At 35.7% G+C, this 19,128-nt stretch overlaps 2 protein-coding genes across 2 annotated transcripts in view; both read right to left on the bottom strand.

Moving 5' to 3' along the window:
• Positions 1 to 49: 49 nt before the first annotated feature.
• Positions 50 to 2,807, bottom strand: LOC129238968 (ubiquitin-conjugating enzyme E2 G2). Its single transcript, XM_054874217.1, has 5 exons — positions 2,505 to 2,807; positions 2,271 to 2,352; positions 2,015 to 2,133; positions 1,595 to 1,735; positions 50 to 1,135 (listed from the first exon to the last, which is right to left on the bottom strand). The coding sequence occupies exons 1-5, from the start codon at positions 2,545 to 2,547 to the stop codon at positions 1,017 to 1,019; spliced, it is 504 nt and encodes a 167-aa protein (XP_054730192.1). The 5' UTR covers positions 2,548 to 2,807; the 3' UTR covers positions 50 to 1,016.
• An 11,337-nt stretch (positions 2,808 to 14,144) lies between these two features.
• Positions 14,145 to 19,128, bottom strand: part of LOC129238098 (netrin-A-like) — a 137,052-nt gene continuing 132,068 nt past the window's right edge. The window contains exons 6-7 of the mRNA XM_054873137.1: positions 17,891 to 18,173; positions 14,145 to 14,825 (exon numbers count right to left, since the gene is read on the bottom strand). Of these exons, the coding sequence (XP_054729112.1) occupies positions 14,684 to 14,825; positions 17,891 to 18,173 (425 nt within the window). The 3' untranslated portion in view covers positions 14,145 to 14,683. The remainder of the gene's footprint in view (positions 14,826 to 17,890; positions 18,174 to 19,128) is intronic.

A 19,128-nucleotide genomic window follows, 5' to 3' on the forward strand; every position in this document is an offset into this window, starting at 1 on the left:
CACCAATCGCCTATGCCGACATATAACAATAACAATGAAAAAATGGTAATTATTAAATATATACATCGCATATATTATATTTTAGTTCGTACTCACAGATTTTGATAATGTTTATGCTTGACTCTTTACGAATTTGTATTTACTATACTTTAAAATTGTAGTTAAAAAATAAAATATTCAAAAATAATTTTTTATACATTTATATCTTTTTTTAAATACATAAACAAACTTTTTTCTTGCGTTTAATTTTAACAATAATTCTCTATAATGCCAAAAACTAGGACAAATTTTTATTTCATCTAGAAAATTTAAAATAAGTAACTAGAGGGGGAAGTGTTATTAATATCTACAGTACAGCCCATAAGAATGGCTTGTTGAACAAAGAGCGATCATTTTATGGACATCGTCAAGCAAAACTAAATTTCTTTTGGCATATTTGCTATGAATTTTGTTTACGTTTTGTTTTACCTTTTGTTTTATTCCATTAAATCTAAACATTTATATATTTTACTTTATAAATAATTCAGATGTTTCTATTGCGGTATATGAATATTATTTTTACTATTGCATTAATACATGCATTTAGCATGTAAAATAGTAGCAATTCTCTGGCGTTTACAAAATGCAACTGAGATAAAAATACAATAAGGTTAAAGTGCAAAAAGGGAATTTTAGAGGTGCATTTGCAGGTTTGTTCGATTTATAGTTAGTCAGAGATTAAAAAAGCATATAAAACTGAGTTCCAGAAACCAACACGTGGGAATAATATAAGTATTTATATGTTTCAAGACTTCCAACAATTGCAGACGTTTGGCGTCCATTCCTGGGCGCCATGCATTTTGTTGTTGCTTCGTTAAATTTTTGCTTGATGTTAACTGGTTTTGTTGCGTGTGTATGTTTTTAGACGTCGGGCTACTGCATGTAACACTACATCCGTTGCGTTGTGCTTTATTGATTGATTATTTGTTTTTTATTGTGGAGGTAGCGGAACACTGTTCACAGAATCCTCCTACGTTTTATGATGGTATACCGAGCGTCTTACGTACTAAACGTTTAGCGATTGCATTAAACTCGTCGCGCCGTTCACGCCACATAATAGCTGCATCCACATTAGCGCCGGACTCAGCATTTGGTTCTGCGTTATAAAGGAGAGGAAAATATTTTAATGTAATAATAACAATATTGGACGGATATGTGGCTTTTAAGCGTTTTATGAATTTAATAGTTTTTGATTTTCTACGTCCCCATTTCGGTTTCTTTTGTTTTATGCTTTTAATTTGAATCTCATTGAAACGCTTCAACCAGTGTTTATACTCATTTGCAGTACATATCTTTGCCGCGTTCGTACAAGTTTGTGTACAATGTTTTAATGCGCATTTGAATTAATTAGGTTTCTTAAACATTAGGTACAATGTTTCTTGAACGTGAAATGCTATTGCATACTTAACATTTTATATACGCAGCGAAAAAAAAACGAATTGTAATAATAAAAATGCAAATTTATAATTAATGTCAGCTGCAAATAAAGTACAGACACTAGTTGCTGCAGTTTTGTTATAATGCTTATTTTTAATTCCCTTCCTAGTTAACTTACCAGCCAACATTGAAACTACACTAAGTAGAATCTTTTCCACGCTTTGCACGGGGCTCCAACGTTCAGCAGATAATTCGTAGCCCATGGGATCATCGCCAGGCGCATGTAATATTGATATGCAAACACGGCCATCAGCAAAAACTGTAAAAAAAATAGTTCAAGTTATAACGTTAACATGAATCATATAACAAAGCATGTCAAAATTATAAAATTTATAAAAATAATCTGCTCATCTAAACGCTATAGTGGCTTTAACTCCTTAAACGAACTAAAAAAAAAAAAAAAGAACTTCAGGGGAATGCTGATGGAGTGATAGTATCCGATTGTGTATAAAATTATTCTTCAAAATTTGATTTAATAGTTTTCTTATAAACCCACGGTTTCTGAAGCATCTAAGCGTTGGTGATATTATATACTTACTATTGGGGTGAAACATGTCACAGGTAAATTTCATTTTAGGTGGGCTTAGCGGATAGTCAGGCGGAAATATAAGACGAGCTGGAAACACGCCACCTTCGAAACACGTTCCCTCTGGTCCGCTGTAATTGAGAATAACGGTTGCTGTTGATAGCAGTTGGGTTTATTATTTACCACACAGGCAAACTCAAATCAAAGTTCAAATGTTTGCATTGATTTGCTTTTATCTGCTATGAATAGTCTTAATTACGCGACTTACGCTATCAGCGCTTCCCATACGAAAAAGTTCTCCTCACTTACAGGCCCAGCAACGATGCCCTCCGGCGGGTCCAGAGTCAACTCTGAAAATACATAATCAATTACGCATTAAGTCATACGATTTAATAAACAAATTACACTTTCAAAATATTTATTTCATTGGGTAAATAATTCAATTGCACATGAAACCCATCAGCTGGTGGGGCTAGTTGACCTAACGAATTCCACTACTTACGTTTGTATTCCGCCATAAGCCTTCTCAGCGCAGACCCGGCCATTTGTCACCTCGTAATCTGCCTTGGCAGCAATAGTAACAGTCACGCACAATCCCAGAGGCTTACTCGACCCCAAATCAGTCTTTTGCTGTTCCTGTCGGTTTTGGCGGAGGCCGAGATATTCTTCGACGCACTTTTTAATTTGTATGCTACGTTTTAAATCGAATCAAATAAACTATTGCCACACATTTAATTTTTTGTTGTTTTGCGACTTTCTATGAATATTTTCAGAGCTAAACTCTTTTGCAGTGTTTTGTTGTTTGTCAAATTGACGGAAGTAAAGTGATGCCAGACTAATGAGAATAGCTGACAAGCCTTGAAACAATTGCACCAGATCACATAAGAAGACCGTGTATTTGGAATCGAATTTAGGAGAGAAGTTCATGACGTCACCATTTTCATATTTCTGCTTTGTGATCAATTGATTGTTTCTTTTCATTTTGGTATGGGTTTGTTTGCTTTCATTTTTTTTAAACTAATTTGATTAATATTTCTCTGATTTTTTCTGATTTTTTTTTAAGATTTTGCATAACGCGTGTGTTTATTTATGCCATCAACAATAACTGCAGTTTTCTTTACTTACGCCTTGACTTATTATTCATAGTTGTTGACAGCAAAAAACACGGTGTTAAGGGGGGAAGTCCATGTAGAAGCCTCAAAATCGGTCATTTTTTAAACATATTTTTAAAGGTGATAAAATAATTATATCAATTAGAAACTTTAACACAACTTTATTTAACCTTTTAAGAGTACAAAAAAATTTTTTTTTTTATTTTTTTTCAAAATGGCGGCTCGGCATCATTTCTTGTCGGCTGCCTATGGCGCGAGGTCCCAAACTGCTCCATTTATCACTCTTAATCTATCGACCTGAAATAAAAAAATAAAAGTGATTTCTTTTTATGAAATATTAACGGAAAGGATGAACCCTTAAAATTAAAAAAAGGTATAAAATTAATTATGAAATAAGCCTTTAAAAAAAAGTCAGAATTTAGGGCTATTTTATTGACATTTTTAACCCCCAAAAAGTAATTTATCAACTCGAAATGTCTAAAGTTTTTGGTTCATCCTTCCGGTAGTAACATACAAAAAGGCCTCACCAAATTTCAAACAAATCGGTCGATAACTTTTTGAGTTACAACAGGAGCAGTTTTTAAAAAAGTCGTTTCGAAATAATTGAGTTCAAAGTTTGAGGTACAGGAGCGCGCGGACCGCTCTCTACCTAGTTAGTGGGCTGTAGAAGCTATAATATTGAGAATTTCGAGATGAAAATTTCACAGTATATTCCTAAGATACTATATTTTCAAGTTATCGAAAAACAAAAAAATCGATTTTTTGAGACTTCTACATGAGGCTCCCCCCTTAAGAAAATAACTGTCAAAAATAACGATTTATATTTTCTCCCTCATAAGTGTTTCGATTCGGTGAAAAGTGAAAGCAAAGGAAGAATCAACTCTTTAAGCGGTATAAATAAAACACTTGTTACTGTCTTTCTTCTTGTAAAGATGCTTCGCTTGAATATTTTTAAAATATATATTTTAAAACAATAAAAAACCTCCACAATATTGCATCTCAGTACGGCAACACCTAAAATAGCAAATAAAACGACACCGAAAGCGAACAGAGATAAAGCAGACTGATATAAAAGGAAATGTCAAATTAAGAAGTTCATCGCCCAAATGGTTTAGGACTCTGCTAAAAGCACAAAGATGAAAATAAAATGTGAGAATATAATAGCGTTTCCGTAGCTGCTGTTGCATATTATTGAGTTTCCGGTTTCCGTGATTTAATATAAGTTTACTGAACTCCTTTCATTAGGTACAATAATTTCTTTAGCACAGAAGAAAGCGATTTGTTTTGCAAAGTGTTTGGTTGGAAACAATTATTTACCTTTGGGAACTTAAGCCCTAATGAACAGCATTGATCTGAAGATAATCGCTCAACTTTCTGTCAAGCAGTCATATTAGCACAATTGCGTTTGCCAAAAATATACATTCGATTTATAAGGCGAGCTATACCCTTACATGTGCCAGAATTACATAACCGGGTTATTCATTTGTATCAGCATTGGCAGTCACATTAATTATCAAATTAGAATTAAAACAATCACCACCAGGATATTCACAGAAGTTTTGCAAAAGACGTGAATTCTAAGAGTCAATCGCATTCTTCTTCGTTGATATCATTGCCTTGTTTCATTCTGGGCTGACAGCCACATGGACACGGCGAAAGAAAAAAAGCAAATCAGCTGATTTATCGATATCACCTCTAATGGCTGTTCGTAAAACTTGCAAATGTTTACTGGTTTTGCGTTCATGCACTTTTGTTTTGATATTTTTCTCTTTGAGAGAGAATTCTCGGAAATTAAGTTACTGGCTAATTTTTCCATGAACAGACCTAGTATCGGCACTACAAACATCATTCACAATTTCAGTGGCCTGGATTGCATTTTCGCCTTTATCAAAGAAAAATTTTAAAATTTACCGAATTTTCTCTTTGTTGACTTCCATTTTTAAAACCCTGTAACTCACAACTAAATGGAACAAACAAAAAACAACAAAAGAATTTCCTTAGTGTGAAATGTCACCTTGACAAGAAACATAAACTTTAAATTGTTTGATCGATACCGAGAAAATAATGGATTTTTTCTCCCAAACGATATTTTAGTTATTGATATATCAGTTAATAAACAACTAAAGTGATTGACAAACAAAATATAGAGATTTTTTATTGGCCCCTAGACCCATTCGTACTTCCAAGCAATATTATTGTGACTGCGACTACCTTAACTTCTTTTAATTTTTATTAAATTACAATAAATTAAAAAAAAAAAAACATTATTACCAAATGAAAATTTATCTGTTTGCGCGCTTCCGTTTCCAATACGCACAAGAACAAGCCTATACAGTAACAAGTACCCTCCGGTGGATTCTCACTCCTGCATCTCCCTCATCAAAGCCGACTCTGTCATGCAACCCGAGTATAAACGCGAAATTAATGCAATCACAGAAATTACAAAACCTTAAAAAACGTTACACAAAACACATGACAATGAATGTAATGAAAGCCACAACGGATGCAGATTTGGTCGAATTTCTGTTAGAATGGGCTTGCTGACTGAGTATATCGAAAGGATTGCGCGACAGCTGTTGCAGGTGCTCGCTTGGCGGCTGTTACCGCTGTTACTGCTGCTGCCGCAATGCCTGTCACGAAAGCATTGTTTGCACGGCGATTGTTGTGGTCGCTATGGAAATTATGAACAAATAAATGGATTTATTTCATTGCCGTTATGCAATCGAGAGAGTTGGGCGGCACAAATGCATGAAAGTGCGTAATGCAAAAAACGAGAATAAAAATATGTATGTATATACCTTCTCCTGCCCATATTTGTGTACACGTGAGTACTTATGTAATTGTTTTTAATGCACAACTGCGTCTGTTTGGCGGAATCGGATGCACCGGATGTGCTTTACACCATTGCGGATCGTTCGGGTTCTCCGGCGGCGGACATGCCAGATAAGAGTTTGTCGGTTTGTCGGCTTATCGAAATGACTGCAGCTTTGGCAGAAATTTCCCCAATTTACCAAAACAATTGCAACTGAGTTTATTGAATTAAAAAGTGCAACACAAATTGTTCCCCAAATTGCCAATTTTCAGGTGCTGCCATGCATTTATTTCTGTTGCCTTTGCATGTTTTTTGTACTTATAAATGGCGGCAGGCAGCATTCATCTAGTTCTCTTTCCTGCTGTTGAGCTTTCTTGTGATTAATGTATGTAGCCGCCTTTGAATTATTTTCAATTTCATAAACATTTTCAGCTACGCCAAATGGGTATGGGATGGCTCGCGTGGTTAATTGTAAAATAGTGCGGAATATTCCAACGGCAATACAATATCGAAGGAGATTAAATAATATGTAATTAACTGGTGGGATATTGCCACTATGATGCCTGGAGCAAAACGGTGTTCAATTATTTTCATGTAGGTATTTGCATTTTCGCAAGGGTATAAAACGCGAATAATAAGGGAAGTAATAGTAGTTTATGACAGCGATATAGGTTGAGTATGCGAGAGACACATATGACCTGAAATATTTAGTATATATATATACTTATAATAGTATACACTTATATTGCGTAAAAATGTTTATAAATGACGCTGTGCAACGAATAACGGCACTCAGAGTTGCCTCAGGTCAACCGCACTGTCTCAGGCGCAACAATTTTTGTGATCAGCGAGCAGATACCCGTCGACCTCATGGTCCGGGAACGAACGGATGCGTGGGACTCCAAGAAGAAACACGTCATCACTAGCCTCTCAGAACGGAGATACCAAACCATGCTGCGGTGGGAAAGCCGATGGGACACTGAACCGATTGGCAGATGGGCGGCGAAACTTATTCCATCAATTGACAAATGGGTCCAAAGAAACTTCGGGGAAGTGAACTACTTCTTAACTCAGCTTCTCTCGGGCCACGAATACTTCCGGAGATACGCATAAGCATGAACCGACTCCAAGTGCATATATAGTATGTACTACGAAGCGCTGAGTGATGACGCTGGACACAGCGTTGTTTTAACAGATGCCTCGCCGAAAGAAACGCTCTGAGGGAGCAGATTGGCGACATCGCGCCGAGCAACGTAAGTAGCAAAATGCTCGAATGCGAGGACAGCTGGAACGCGGTGAAGAAATACATCGACGACGTACTATGGGGAAAAAGACTGACCTCGACACAGTGCAACAAAGTGAAGCCGCACAGATAGAGACACAAAAAGACGAGCCTATATCATGAAAGCTGGCTACAAATATGGTGGACCCAGACGTGGGTGAATAGAATTGGTTCTTTATGGATGCCGTTCTGGGCTTTCCCGGAGTAATATAGAGAGCAGTCCCGCGAAGGGTGTCTCCCCAGAAGGAGAGGAGGTGGCCACACCACACAACGCCAGTAGACAACGGTCTCTATAAGTGCGAAGGCATTTTGAACCTTACCTCACCCACAAAAAAAAAAATAAATAAATAAAAAAAAATGTTCATAAATATAATATTGCCTTTGGTTTTTTTAAAGCTTTTTAGCCGCGTTGTTGTTCCCTACCATATCAGTAAATTAATGATATATTATATTATTTTGGGGAAAAATAAATTCATTACTTTCTCGGTAGCTGGCTGTAGTGATCGCTATCCCGTAAAGTATCGATGAAACAATTTAAAGTTTATTCTCGTTGTCAACGTGACATTTCACAATTATTTTGCTGTTTTTGGTTTGTTCCATTCAGTTGTGCGTTGCAGTTTGTTAACAATGGAAGTCAACAAAGAGAAAGTTCGGTACATTTTACAGTTTTTCTTTGATAAAGGCGAAAATGCAAGCCATGCCGCTGAAATTGTGAATGGTGCTTATGATGGCGATATTGTAACAGCTAATTGCACGCAATGTTTCGTGGATTTCGTTCAGGCATTTTTGATGTTAAAAAAAATATTGATAAAATCTCAGAAATAATTTGACCGGCATGTTAGAAGTCGAACCATCGCCCAGGAGCTAAAGATCGACCACGAAGCAGTTTTAAATCATTTCCATTCAATATTACTGTAATAACTCACCTGTTATATAATATTATCTGTACTCAATAACGAGTCGCACAAATACGTGTATTTAAAATGTTTATTTATTCGTTTAATAGTTACAAATATATTATACTCGCCGTCCATGTGCTCACACCCATTCACTGTAATCAACTAACTTCTTCCCCTCACTCAGGTAAGGCCACTCTCGCTGACTGCCATGAAACGACATCCACTCTCATGAGTGCACGCACAGACACATACAGGTCTATACAATTACAATCTTGCATTAAGTTCTTTTTCCATTTTTCACTTTGGTGTGCGATAACAGGCCCAACTAGCTTTTATAAATAAAACACTAAACGAGCTAATCCAGAAGTTCAAGCAACTCTCCCGCTTTCCGACAACGCTCTATGCGAAGCATGCATTGCTTGAGACGGAGCTGTTAGTTTTCTTCGCTGAGCTCTTTCAGGACTCGTGCCGTTTTCTTTTTCACAGCTTGGGCGGTCTCCAATATTGCTAGTTCTAATGTAGATTCGGAAATAGATACAGCGCAAGATCAGACAGATATGCAGATAGTCTAACACTGGATTACTAAACTTGTATAGAAGCTTCTTTTTAGCGAAGCAAAAGAGAAACTCTAAAACGATCACTGTAGAGTTTCCATAAAAGTACTAGGGCGGCTCAATAAGTACCCGTGTGCTACCATCTATCAAACGAAGACAAAACAAATTGCAGACTGGTTGATAGGTTAGTCTGGATTTGGCAGCTATTCGAGTAAAACGTGTTTCGTGAATTTCGCTGGATGGAAAAAGAGTAGTACCGTTCGGTAATTTGCTTTTTGTTTTTGGTTGGGGAAAAATACGAGGAGATAAAAGCAAAGTTGTTGTCTGTGGGGACGCTTTGCCATCTATGACCACAGTTAGATACTGGTTCAACGATTTTAAGCGTGGGCGAACGATCGTTTTTGATGAGGAGCGACCAGCACGACCGGCAGACGTGGTTACCGAGGAAATCATTCAAAAAGTCCACGACATGATTCTCGTTGATCGACGAACGAAATTGCGTGAAGTAACAGAGGCCATAGGTGTGTCGACCTGAGCGGTAATTAATATTTTATAATTTGATAAGTTGGAGATGAAAAAATTGTCGGCCCGATGGGTGCCGCCATTGCTGACAGACAACTACAAACGGATGCGGCTGTTAACTTCGAAACAGTGAATCTGATCCGATTCGAAGAAGGCGCAGTCAGTCCCATCAGCTGGAAAGGTCATGACGACGAGTTTTTGAGATACGAACGGCGTCATCCTCATGGGTTTTTTAGAAAAAGGAAGAACGATCACTGGGCAATATTACAGTGAGTACAGCTTTCACAAAAAATTGAAGGAGCCACTTCAAGGAAGAAGGAGACACTTAGCTTCTTACACTTCATGGATTACCTCAAAATCGGCAAATTTTTTATAAAATACATTCGAAAATCGTCTGAGAGATGCACGATTGTAACGGCATGCCCTGGAGCGACCATACTTTCATTGAATTAATTGTTTCTAAGTTGTACTCACAATAATTTTTCCAAAAAAACTTCTGATTAAAAATACCATTTCTCGTTTCAACTGTACATCATTAATATTTATTCGTTTTATTTATTTGCTGTGGACATTAAAACATTACAAGTTTAGTTTCGAAATTGAAACATCCATTTGCTCACATACATTTACAAAAAAATTTTTTTTTTTGTATGTAGTTGCATAAGTAGAGTGGCCATACTTCAAAGCGATTTCAACTGCAGCATTATTTTCTAACATTCTTATTTATCAACATTTTTTGGATCTGTGCAACCTGCGACATACTTATGTATATATGTATATATTAATATATATATATATATTTAGTAAATATTACACTTTTTATTGCATCAAAAATTAAATACTCATAAAAAAGGAAAGAAAAAAAAAATAAATGGAAACTAAATTGAGCAAAATTACGTATTATTATTTTTTATTCAATTTGATTAGCTTTAAGTCGCTTACATCGTTAAATAAATTATTTATTTGTTAACATTTATTAAAAGGGGGAAAATTGGCTTTTCACTATTGGTACCTGGCATTTAGCATTGAATTGCCAATATTCGTGTGTTTTATTTGTTTAGGTTTATTATTCTATTTGATTTTTGTTTTTGAATTTAAATGCACACTTATACATAATAATATTATAATTATTTGCTAAAAATATTTTTAAATATTTATACATAATTATTTTTTTTTTTATTTTAGTTTTATTTGTTTTCACTCGTATTCTATATATGTATATGTATGTATATTGTATTTAAGTACATAAAGTTAATTTCAATATTTAATACTTTTATTGTGCGGTGTGTTAAACATTTATTGCTTTTTCGTACATTTGATTGTTGTTGCCATTTAAGTATGTATGCATTAATGCTTGTGTGCGTGTAGTGGTGTCATATATTTTGCATATATATGCATGTATAGGTATGTGCGTCGTTATTTATTGTTTTTGTTCTTTTTTTTTAACTCGTTTATTTTAGGTAATTTATTGGCGCATGGTTTATTGTTCCAGTTCTATTTGTTATTTCATACATTTACTACTAAATATACGCACACAACTATGTATGTATGTACATAAATAAGCTAAGTTTTCACTTTTCTAGGTTTGCTATGTGTACAGTGTGTGTGTGTGTGTGTAAATATGGAGGATCTGCAATAGTGTCTAAGCAAATAGTTATGTTATGGCAAAATTTATGGCATAAAATCCTCTTGCAGACATTTAAAGAGATTATACAAGTACATACAAAAAATGCATTAATGTTAATTCGGCTTTGGGCCATGATTTTTTTTTGTTTTTTATTTTTTTGGTTTGAATACATTTTCAAAAATATTCACTTTTTCATTCTCTTTTGTTCTCTTGGGCTTCGTTAATTAAAAAAAATATTATTTTTTATTTTATATTTTATAATAACGTTTTTCTGTTAAGAATATAAATTAGTTTTAAAATAAATATTCGAGTTTGTATGCATTTCCACGCAAAAATATCTACTTTTTTTCATTTCATAAGTTCCAAAAGATTTTTTTGTACAGAATATTTCACTTTTTTGATTGAAAAATAACTGATCTTATCTTATCGGGAGTTCCATGTAAGCAATTTAATACAATTTACTTAGTTCAATTGGAATTAAAAGTCAACACCGAAACGAAGTCAAGGGAGAAAGAAGCTTTGTGGGAAATTCCTTAAGAATAAATCATTCATAAATCAAAAATATCTACCTTTTTGACTTCATAAGTGCCAAATGATTTTTTTCATAAGTTCCAAATTATTTCACCTTTTTGATTTCGTAAGTTCCAAAAGAATTTTTTGTATAGAATATTTCACTTATTTGATTGAGAAACAAATGGCCTTATCTTATCAGGAGTTCCATGTGAACAAATTAATTCAATTAAAATTAAAATACAACACAGAGAAGAACTCAGGGGAAATAGTCAACTTTCAAAGCTTGTGGGGAATTCGTTATGAGGCTTGTGGGGAATTCGTTATGAGCAAATCCTTTCCATCAAAGTGAATAAAAAAGTGGCATTGTCATGAATGGTCCTTCAGACCATAAATCAAAATAAGAAATATCTACCTTTTTGATTTGATGAGTTCCAAAGATGTTTTTTTTTACAAAATATTACAAGAATGATAGATACCAGGTTTGCTCGTTTGGTATGGTGAAAAAAAATGTTGAGGGGTGCTTGTGGATACGCTGTACAACTTGAAGCAGGGATATCTGAACGCAGTTGTTAGATGGGCAACGAATTGCGGCCTGTCGGTGAATACTCTTAAGACGGAGCTCGTCCTATTAACGAGAAAATATAAAATACCCAGAGCTGAACTTCTCTCACTAGGGGGCGTTCCTCTGATGCTTTCTGACAAGGTGAGGTACCTAGAGGTATTATCCTTGACAGCAAGCTTACATGGAAGCCCAATATTGAGGAAAGAGTGAGAAAGGCAACATTCGCCTTGTATGGGTACAAGGGCGCAATTGGCAAAAGATGGGGCCTTTCGCCTAGAGTTGTTTTTTGGCTATATAATACTATTGTAAAGCCTATCTTGTTATATGGAGTCATAGTCTGGTGGAACTTACTAAAGAGGACGACATTGGTTAAGAAGCTGGAGAGAGTTCAGAGGTCGGCACTCATTGGAATCAGTGGGTGGTGCTTCGAATGACTCCTACTCTGGCGCTCAACGCCATCTTAAATGTGTTACCCGTAGAAAACGCAGGCAGAATTGCCGCAACACGTACCGCAATCAGACTGACGGACTCGGGCTATAAGTTCAACCTCACTTATGGACACTCAAGCATCCTTAGAAACTTCGAGTTCATCCCCCCTGTCAACGGATCAGTGTATACCCTCGCTTAGTCCAAACGGAACCTTCTCCACTCATATTCCATCAAGGGAAGAGTGGACGGGGGGCTACACTTGGGGACAGGGTCTGGTGAACTTATTCATGGATGGATCGAAGTTGGAAGGAAATGTTGGCGGAGGAGTTTTTTGCGAGGAACTCCCCATCAGACTCAAATTCAGGTTACCGGGCCACTGCAGTGTATTCCAGGCAGAGGTAGGCGCAATCAAGGAGGCAGCCGATTGGCTGCTCAAATGCGTACTAACAGTCAGGAAAGTAAATATTTACTCCGACAGCTAAACGGCAGTAAGGGCCCTCGAGTCAGTGACGGTGCATTCGAAACTGGTCAGGGAATGCCTGACCTCACTTCTAAACCTTATCTGGGTTCCTGGTCACAGCGACATTGCGGGAAACTGTGAGGCGGATGAGCTGGCCAAAGAAGGGACATGTGAGCTGATTTCCCCGCGAAGGGAGAGCATTTGGATCCCCCTGACTACCTGCGGTCTGCTCCTGGAAAGATGGTCATGACGCCAACTCAGCGAGCATTGGGCAATTACACAAACTTGTAAGGTCGCGAAATCCTTCTGGCCACGTGTGGACCGGCGGCGCTCGGGCGAGCTTCTGAGGTTGACAAAATATCAGCTCTCGAATCTCGTGAGTTTTCTCATAGGTCACTATTCGCGAGGAATGCATGCCGTGAGACTTGGAATTATTTCAAGTCCTTTTTGTGATGGATGTATGGAGGATGAGGTGGAATCATCTCAGCACCTTCTCCTTGGCTCTTACATCTTTGCTGTGCCTGGTGATATAGCTGGCGTTGACATTAAAAATCTGATTATTTCATCAGATGCACAAAGCGGTTGACGCAAATGCAGCACAGTCATCGTTCGTAATCCACATACTCTAAACCCACCCTCCTAACCATCCCAGTACCACTTCTCCGCGCTCTCTCCCTGCATCCCATCAGTTTTCCTCTTTCACCTCACCTCCTTCATAATGGTATCACAAAGGTCGAAACTGTGTTTCTTCATCCAAGTGTGCTCATTTCTTGGGTAACCATACCAACCTAACCTAACCTTGGATTCTACGTCATTCGTTTTGTGTTTCACAAAATTTAGCTTTAGCTTAGTGAAACACAAAACGAATGACGTCGGCATATCTGTCAAATTTGCTCAGAGCCCAATAACGGTCTGCTAGGTAGTACACCTCTAAACATCTTTTAACCATGAAAATATTAATATATTTCACTTCTTTGGTTGAAAAATAACTGGCCTTAGCGAGAGTTCATTGTTAGCAAATTAATTCAAATAAAAATAAAATACAAAGCAGAAAACAGGTTGGGGGGAAAAATTGCCTTATATTATAATTTCTGATACTTTTGCATGCTCCATTGTTTTTTTCGTGTCATAATAAAAGCTATTTTTATTATTCGTATAATTTTTTAAGGGCAGCTTTAATTCGTTTTGCATTAAACATTAATATTTTTGCTTCGAACTGCTTCTCGTAAAATTTTTATTATGAATACTTTGGTAAATAAAAATACGTTTTCGTGAAATTTCAGAGCAAAAATTTTTCTTTCTATCAATCAATTACACATAAATATTACTTAAACAATTTTCTAAATAGAGAAAATGAAATTTGCAATCGCCATGGCACACAATAACTAAATGTACAACATAATTTGCAAATGTCAAGAGGATGCACTGAATATGGAGCTGCCCTAATATTTCACAAATTTTCAGCTTTACATATATTTTCGAAATTCATTACATTTTTCTCTCTTTTTAATTAAAACTAAATAAGTGTAAGCGAAAAACTAAAAAATAGGAATACAAATAAATAAATGCGAAAATTAATGCGTAAAAAAAATTAATTTAAGAATAGCGCACGTCGTTGCTTTTGCCACTTTTATATGCAAAATTAAAACTTAAGTACCATAAAAATATTCAGTTTTTACACAGCGAAAAATTATCAGTTTCATTCAATCGCATACGATTACGTATTTATGTTGGTAAGTATATTTATGTGTGTGTGTGTTTGTATGTTTTAGTGCGCTTGTTCGACTTTGAATGCATTTAAGTAGTTAAGCCTTAAGAATTATTTCAAATTATTATTATAAATACAAATACATTAAAATTATGCGTGTGCATGTATGGAAGTGTGAGTGCTTCTTTATTTTTATTTCATTTACTGACACGTTCGCGCACGTCGCTGGAAGCGTTTCATACGTCGATACCATTCATCCTTCCACTCGATCACAATGGAACGCGGCCCAATGCCCAGATAGCCGGGTGGCGATTCCGAATCTTTGCCCAGTATCAGATAGGAGCTATTAATGAGAATAAAATGAATTTAACAAAAAAAAAATATTTATATTTTTTTAAATATTATAATTAACATTTTCTCTGCTTGAATAAAAAAAAAATATTTTTATATAATTAAAATTTATTTTGTTCAAATAAAATTAATAACATAAAAAAAATATTTTTAAGTATTTAATTAAAATTTGCTTTGTTCGAATAAAATGAATGTCATAAAAAAAACAAAAATGATTTTTAAATAATTAAAATTTGCTTTCTTCGAAAAAAATCAATTTCATAAAAAAAAAAACACATTTTTAAATAATTAAAATTCATTTTTTTCTCGAATAAAATGAATTTCATAAAAAAAAATATTTTTAAATAATTAACATTTCTTTTGTTCAAAAATAAAATTATTTACATAATGAAAATATTTTTAAATAATTAACATTTGCCTTTCGAGACATCGAGGGTGCCTACAATAATATATATCCGGAAGCAATTACCACTTTGCTAACGGAAATGAGAGTAAGCAGTACACTAGTCTCTTTTATAAAACGAATGCTAAGTGGGCGAACGATAAGCGCAAATTTGGGTGACACATCCATTAACAAATTTCCGATCAGGGGTACACCCCAAGGTGGGGTTATATCTCCACTTCTGTGAAACCTAACTGTCAATAATCTTCTACAAGAACTTGAAAAAATGGGAAGTGAAATAATATCATGTGCCGATGATGTTGTAATAGCAATCTCGGGGAAACACCTTGCAACATTAAGTGATCTCCAACAAAGATCCCTCAATAGACTATGACTTTGGTGTAAAAGCCGAGGATTTGAAGTAAATCCAGAAAAAACGGATCTGATACTGTTTAGTAGGAAACACAAAACACCTGCCCTTCAACAAATATTCCTAGGAGGGAAACCACTTAGAGTAACAGAAAGGGCAAAATATCCAGGACTTGTACTAGATAGGAAGCCAAAATGTGGGCTCACAGTCGCAGACAGAGCACGCAAAGCTATGACCGCAATATACTCCTGCGGAAGGCTTACTGGGAAGAAATGGGGATTGGAACCCAGAATGATACATTGGCTCTACACAGCAGTGATCAGGCCAATTCTCTACTATGGTATTGTAATATAGTGGGATGCCCTTCAGAAGGGTGTGAACATCAAAAAACTTCACAAGGTTCTAAGACTAGCATCTGTTCTGATAACTGGCGCCATGTCAATCACACCATCGAAAGCATTATATCCGACATTAAACTTCCTTCCGGTAGATCTGCAGGCAATATATAACGCATGCAGTGCAGCAATAAGGCTGAATACTCTAAATAAGTGGCCAAACACAGACTATGATCATGGTAAAATCTTGGCTGGCACTTTTGGGCTTCCCGGACTGGTGGACTATGAACTCCCACCTATACTTGCCATTACATCATTTACGACCCTCCTACCCTCAAGGGCAGAGTGGAAACGGGACGATGTGAGACAGGGCGAGTCCATCCATGTATACACAGATGGCTCAAAACTCGACGGCAGGGCGGGCGCGGAGGTGTATATTCCGAACATCTGGGGATCTCCCTCAGTTTTCGGCTCCCCCGACTACTGTAGTGTCTTTCAGGCTGAACTGATGGCAGTAATAAAAGCCGCAACACTGATACAGTATGATGCGATATCCGGAGATGATATTTACATTTTCATTGATAGCCAAGCGGCAATAAAATCCCTCACAAAACAGTCGACAACCTCCAAGGTAGCCATGAAATACCTAAAGGCAACATGGGTTCCTGGCCATTGCGACATTGAGTGTAACTGTAAAGCCGATGAACTACTGAAACTCGGCACTAAATTGACTGATGAGTACATAGATAACGACATAGGGATACCCTTACAAACATGTAAGCTACTCATCCTTGAAGAAAATTTAAAGATAGCAAACGTAAGATGGCGTAATGAAGCCACCTGCAAAATCGCCCGTCAACTGTGGCCGACTCTAAATGCTAAACGCACAGAATCTCTGTTAAGCCAAAATAAACACAGTCTAGCACATTGATCTCAGTCATAACGGGGCGCTGCCTAATAGGTAGACACGCCCAAAGGATGGGTGTGCAAACACATGACTTCTGTAGAAGTTGTCTAGATGAGGACGAGGAAGAGACAATCTCGCACCTACTGTGCCACCGTTCTGCTCTATCCAGACGCAGGTTTACTATTCTGGGTAAACAATTTTTTAATGAGTTGGAAGATCTCAGTTCTACAGAAATCAGAGATATTTAAAAATTTTTGAAAAACCTACACTGGTTTTAGGAGAGATAGGGATAAGCTCCCCACGCAGCATCACAATGGGCTATGAGCCTGAGTGTGTCCCACAGGACAACCGCTTCAACCTAACCTAACTTAACATTTGCTTTGTTTGAATAAAATGAGTTTCCATAAAAAAAAAATATTTTTATTTTTAAATAAAATAATGAATTAAATAAAAAATAACTATTTTTAAATAGTTAAAATTTGCTTTGTTCGAATGAAATGAACTCCATTTTATTTTATTTTAAATATTTAATATTTAAAAAATAACTTTATCAATACATAAAAAATAACTTTATTTTTAAATAATTAACCTTTGCTTTGTTGAAACAAAATAATTTCATCAACAGAAAAAAAAAATTTTTATTTTTAAATAATTAAAATTTGCTTTGTGTGAATAAAATGAATTTCCGAATTTTCCAATTTTAAATAATTAAAATTTCTTTTGTTCGGATGAATTGAATTTCATAAAAAAATATTTTTAAATAATTAAATTTCCTATGTTCGAATAAAATGAATTTCACTAAAAAAAATAATTTTATTTTTAAATAATTAAATTTAATTTTGCTTTGTTCGAATGAAATAAATTTCATTTTATTTTATTTTAAATAATTAAAATGTGCTTTTTTCGAACAAACTTAATTACATAAAAAAAATATTTCATTTTTAATTAATTAAAATGTGATTTTTTCGAATAAAATGAATTTCACTACAAACATAATTTTATTTTTAAATAATTAAAATTTGCTTTGTTCATTAACTTGCTTTACTTTCTTCATCTCACTTACCGATTCATTTTGATTCTGGGACAACGACACTCAAGATTCTTAATGGGTATGATCCAGGTCAAAGGACCCCGTTTTAGGATTGTATTCGTTGTTGCGTATTCGAGTGGGGTACGCTTGAAGATCGCCTGTATTTGTATATCGTATTTGACCGTTTCGACCGAATCGGACTCCATTGCCTCCGCTTCGTCGTCGGGATCCATTTGCTGATTTTCTTTGGTGTATTGTTCGCTGCTGCTCGTTACTTCGGTGCTCGCTTCGCGTCCAATCACTTTCGCCATTATTGCTGGACGAGAAAAATTATGAATTTCGTAAAAAAGAGAATGTTAGTGATTTTTCTAACTAATTTTTATGCTATTAATTAGCGATAATGAATGAATGTCTAGAATGTTTTTTAGCAATTATATAGAAGTTGTAATGAATTTAAAACTCCTGCCAATCAGTTTAACTTCCGACGGGCATTCGTGCGTCAATTCATCACTATGGATGAAACTTGGCTTTATCAACATGAACCTAAATCCAAACAAGAGCCTAAAGAGTGGTGTGAACCTGATCGTTTGGCTCCGAAACGAGTTCATGCCCAGAAATCGCTCAAGACAGTGCGGAAGGATGCGAAAGAAATTTTGTTTGTGGATTTGGAAACCGATAAAACAATGAATTCTAAATATTATTGTAACCTTTTGGAACAGCTGAAGCAAAAAAATTCGTGAAAAAGTACCCAGTTTGCAAAAGAAAAAACTTAGTTTTCACCAAGCATTTTGACAATGGCTAAAATCCATGAACTAAAGTTCGTATGGTTGGAGTATCCACTATATCCACGAGATTTGGCTCCTAGCGACTTCCATCTGTTTCCAGACCTAAACAAATTCATGCATGAAAGGCGTTTTTCACCAAATGATGAGGCCATAACAGCTGTGGAAGCGTATTTAGCAGCCCTTCCAGATTCTCACTTCAGGGGTGGAATTCATAAAATGGAATCTCATTGGAACAAGTGAATTAATGATCAAGGACTCTACAGTCTGAATAATAAAGTGTATTTCAAACCAAAAAATTGTGTTTTTCTTATCGAACTGCAAAACTTATTGAACAACCTAGCGTTGTTGTGTTCATTCAAAGTACCTATGCGCTTGTACTCATTGTATCTAAAGTTCACGTAAGTGCTCCAAAGAAATCAGCACTAATCCAGATATACCTAAAGTATGTACGAGTATAGTATATCTGTTTTTTGAGAGTACTGCTTT

The sequence above is a fragment of the Anastrepha obliqua genome, chromosome 2 (assembly GCF_027943255.1).
Source record: "Anastrepha obliqua isolate idAnaObli1 chromosome 2, idAnaObli1_1.0, whole genome shotgun sequence".
In the NCBI taxonomy this organism is placed as follows: domain Eukaryota; kingdom Metazoa; phylum Arthropoda; class Insecta; order Diptera; family Tephritidae; genus Anastrepha; species Anastrepha obliqua.

Bases quoted from the DNA above. Each gene is read 5' to 3' on its own strand.
- LOC129238968 (XM_054874217.1), bottom strand. From the start codon at position 2,547: ATGGCCGGGTCTGCGCTGAGAAGGCTTATGGCGGAATACAAAC. The intron at 2,353-2,504 runs GTAAGTAGTGGA...ATGTATTTTCAG, and splicing joins GCTTATGGCGGAATACAAAC to AGTTGACTCTGGACCCGCCG. The intron at 1,136-1,594 runs GTAAGTTAACTA...TTTATAACGCAG, and splicing joins TGTAGTTTCAATGTTGGCTG to AACCAAATGCTGAGTCCGGC.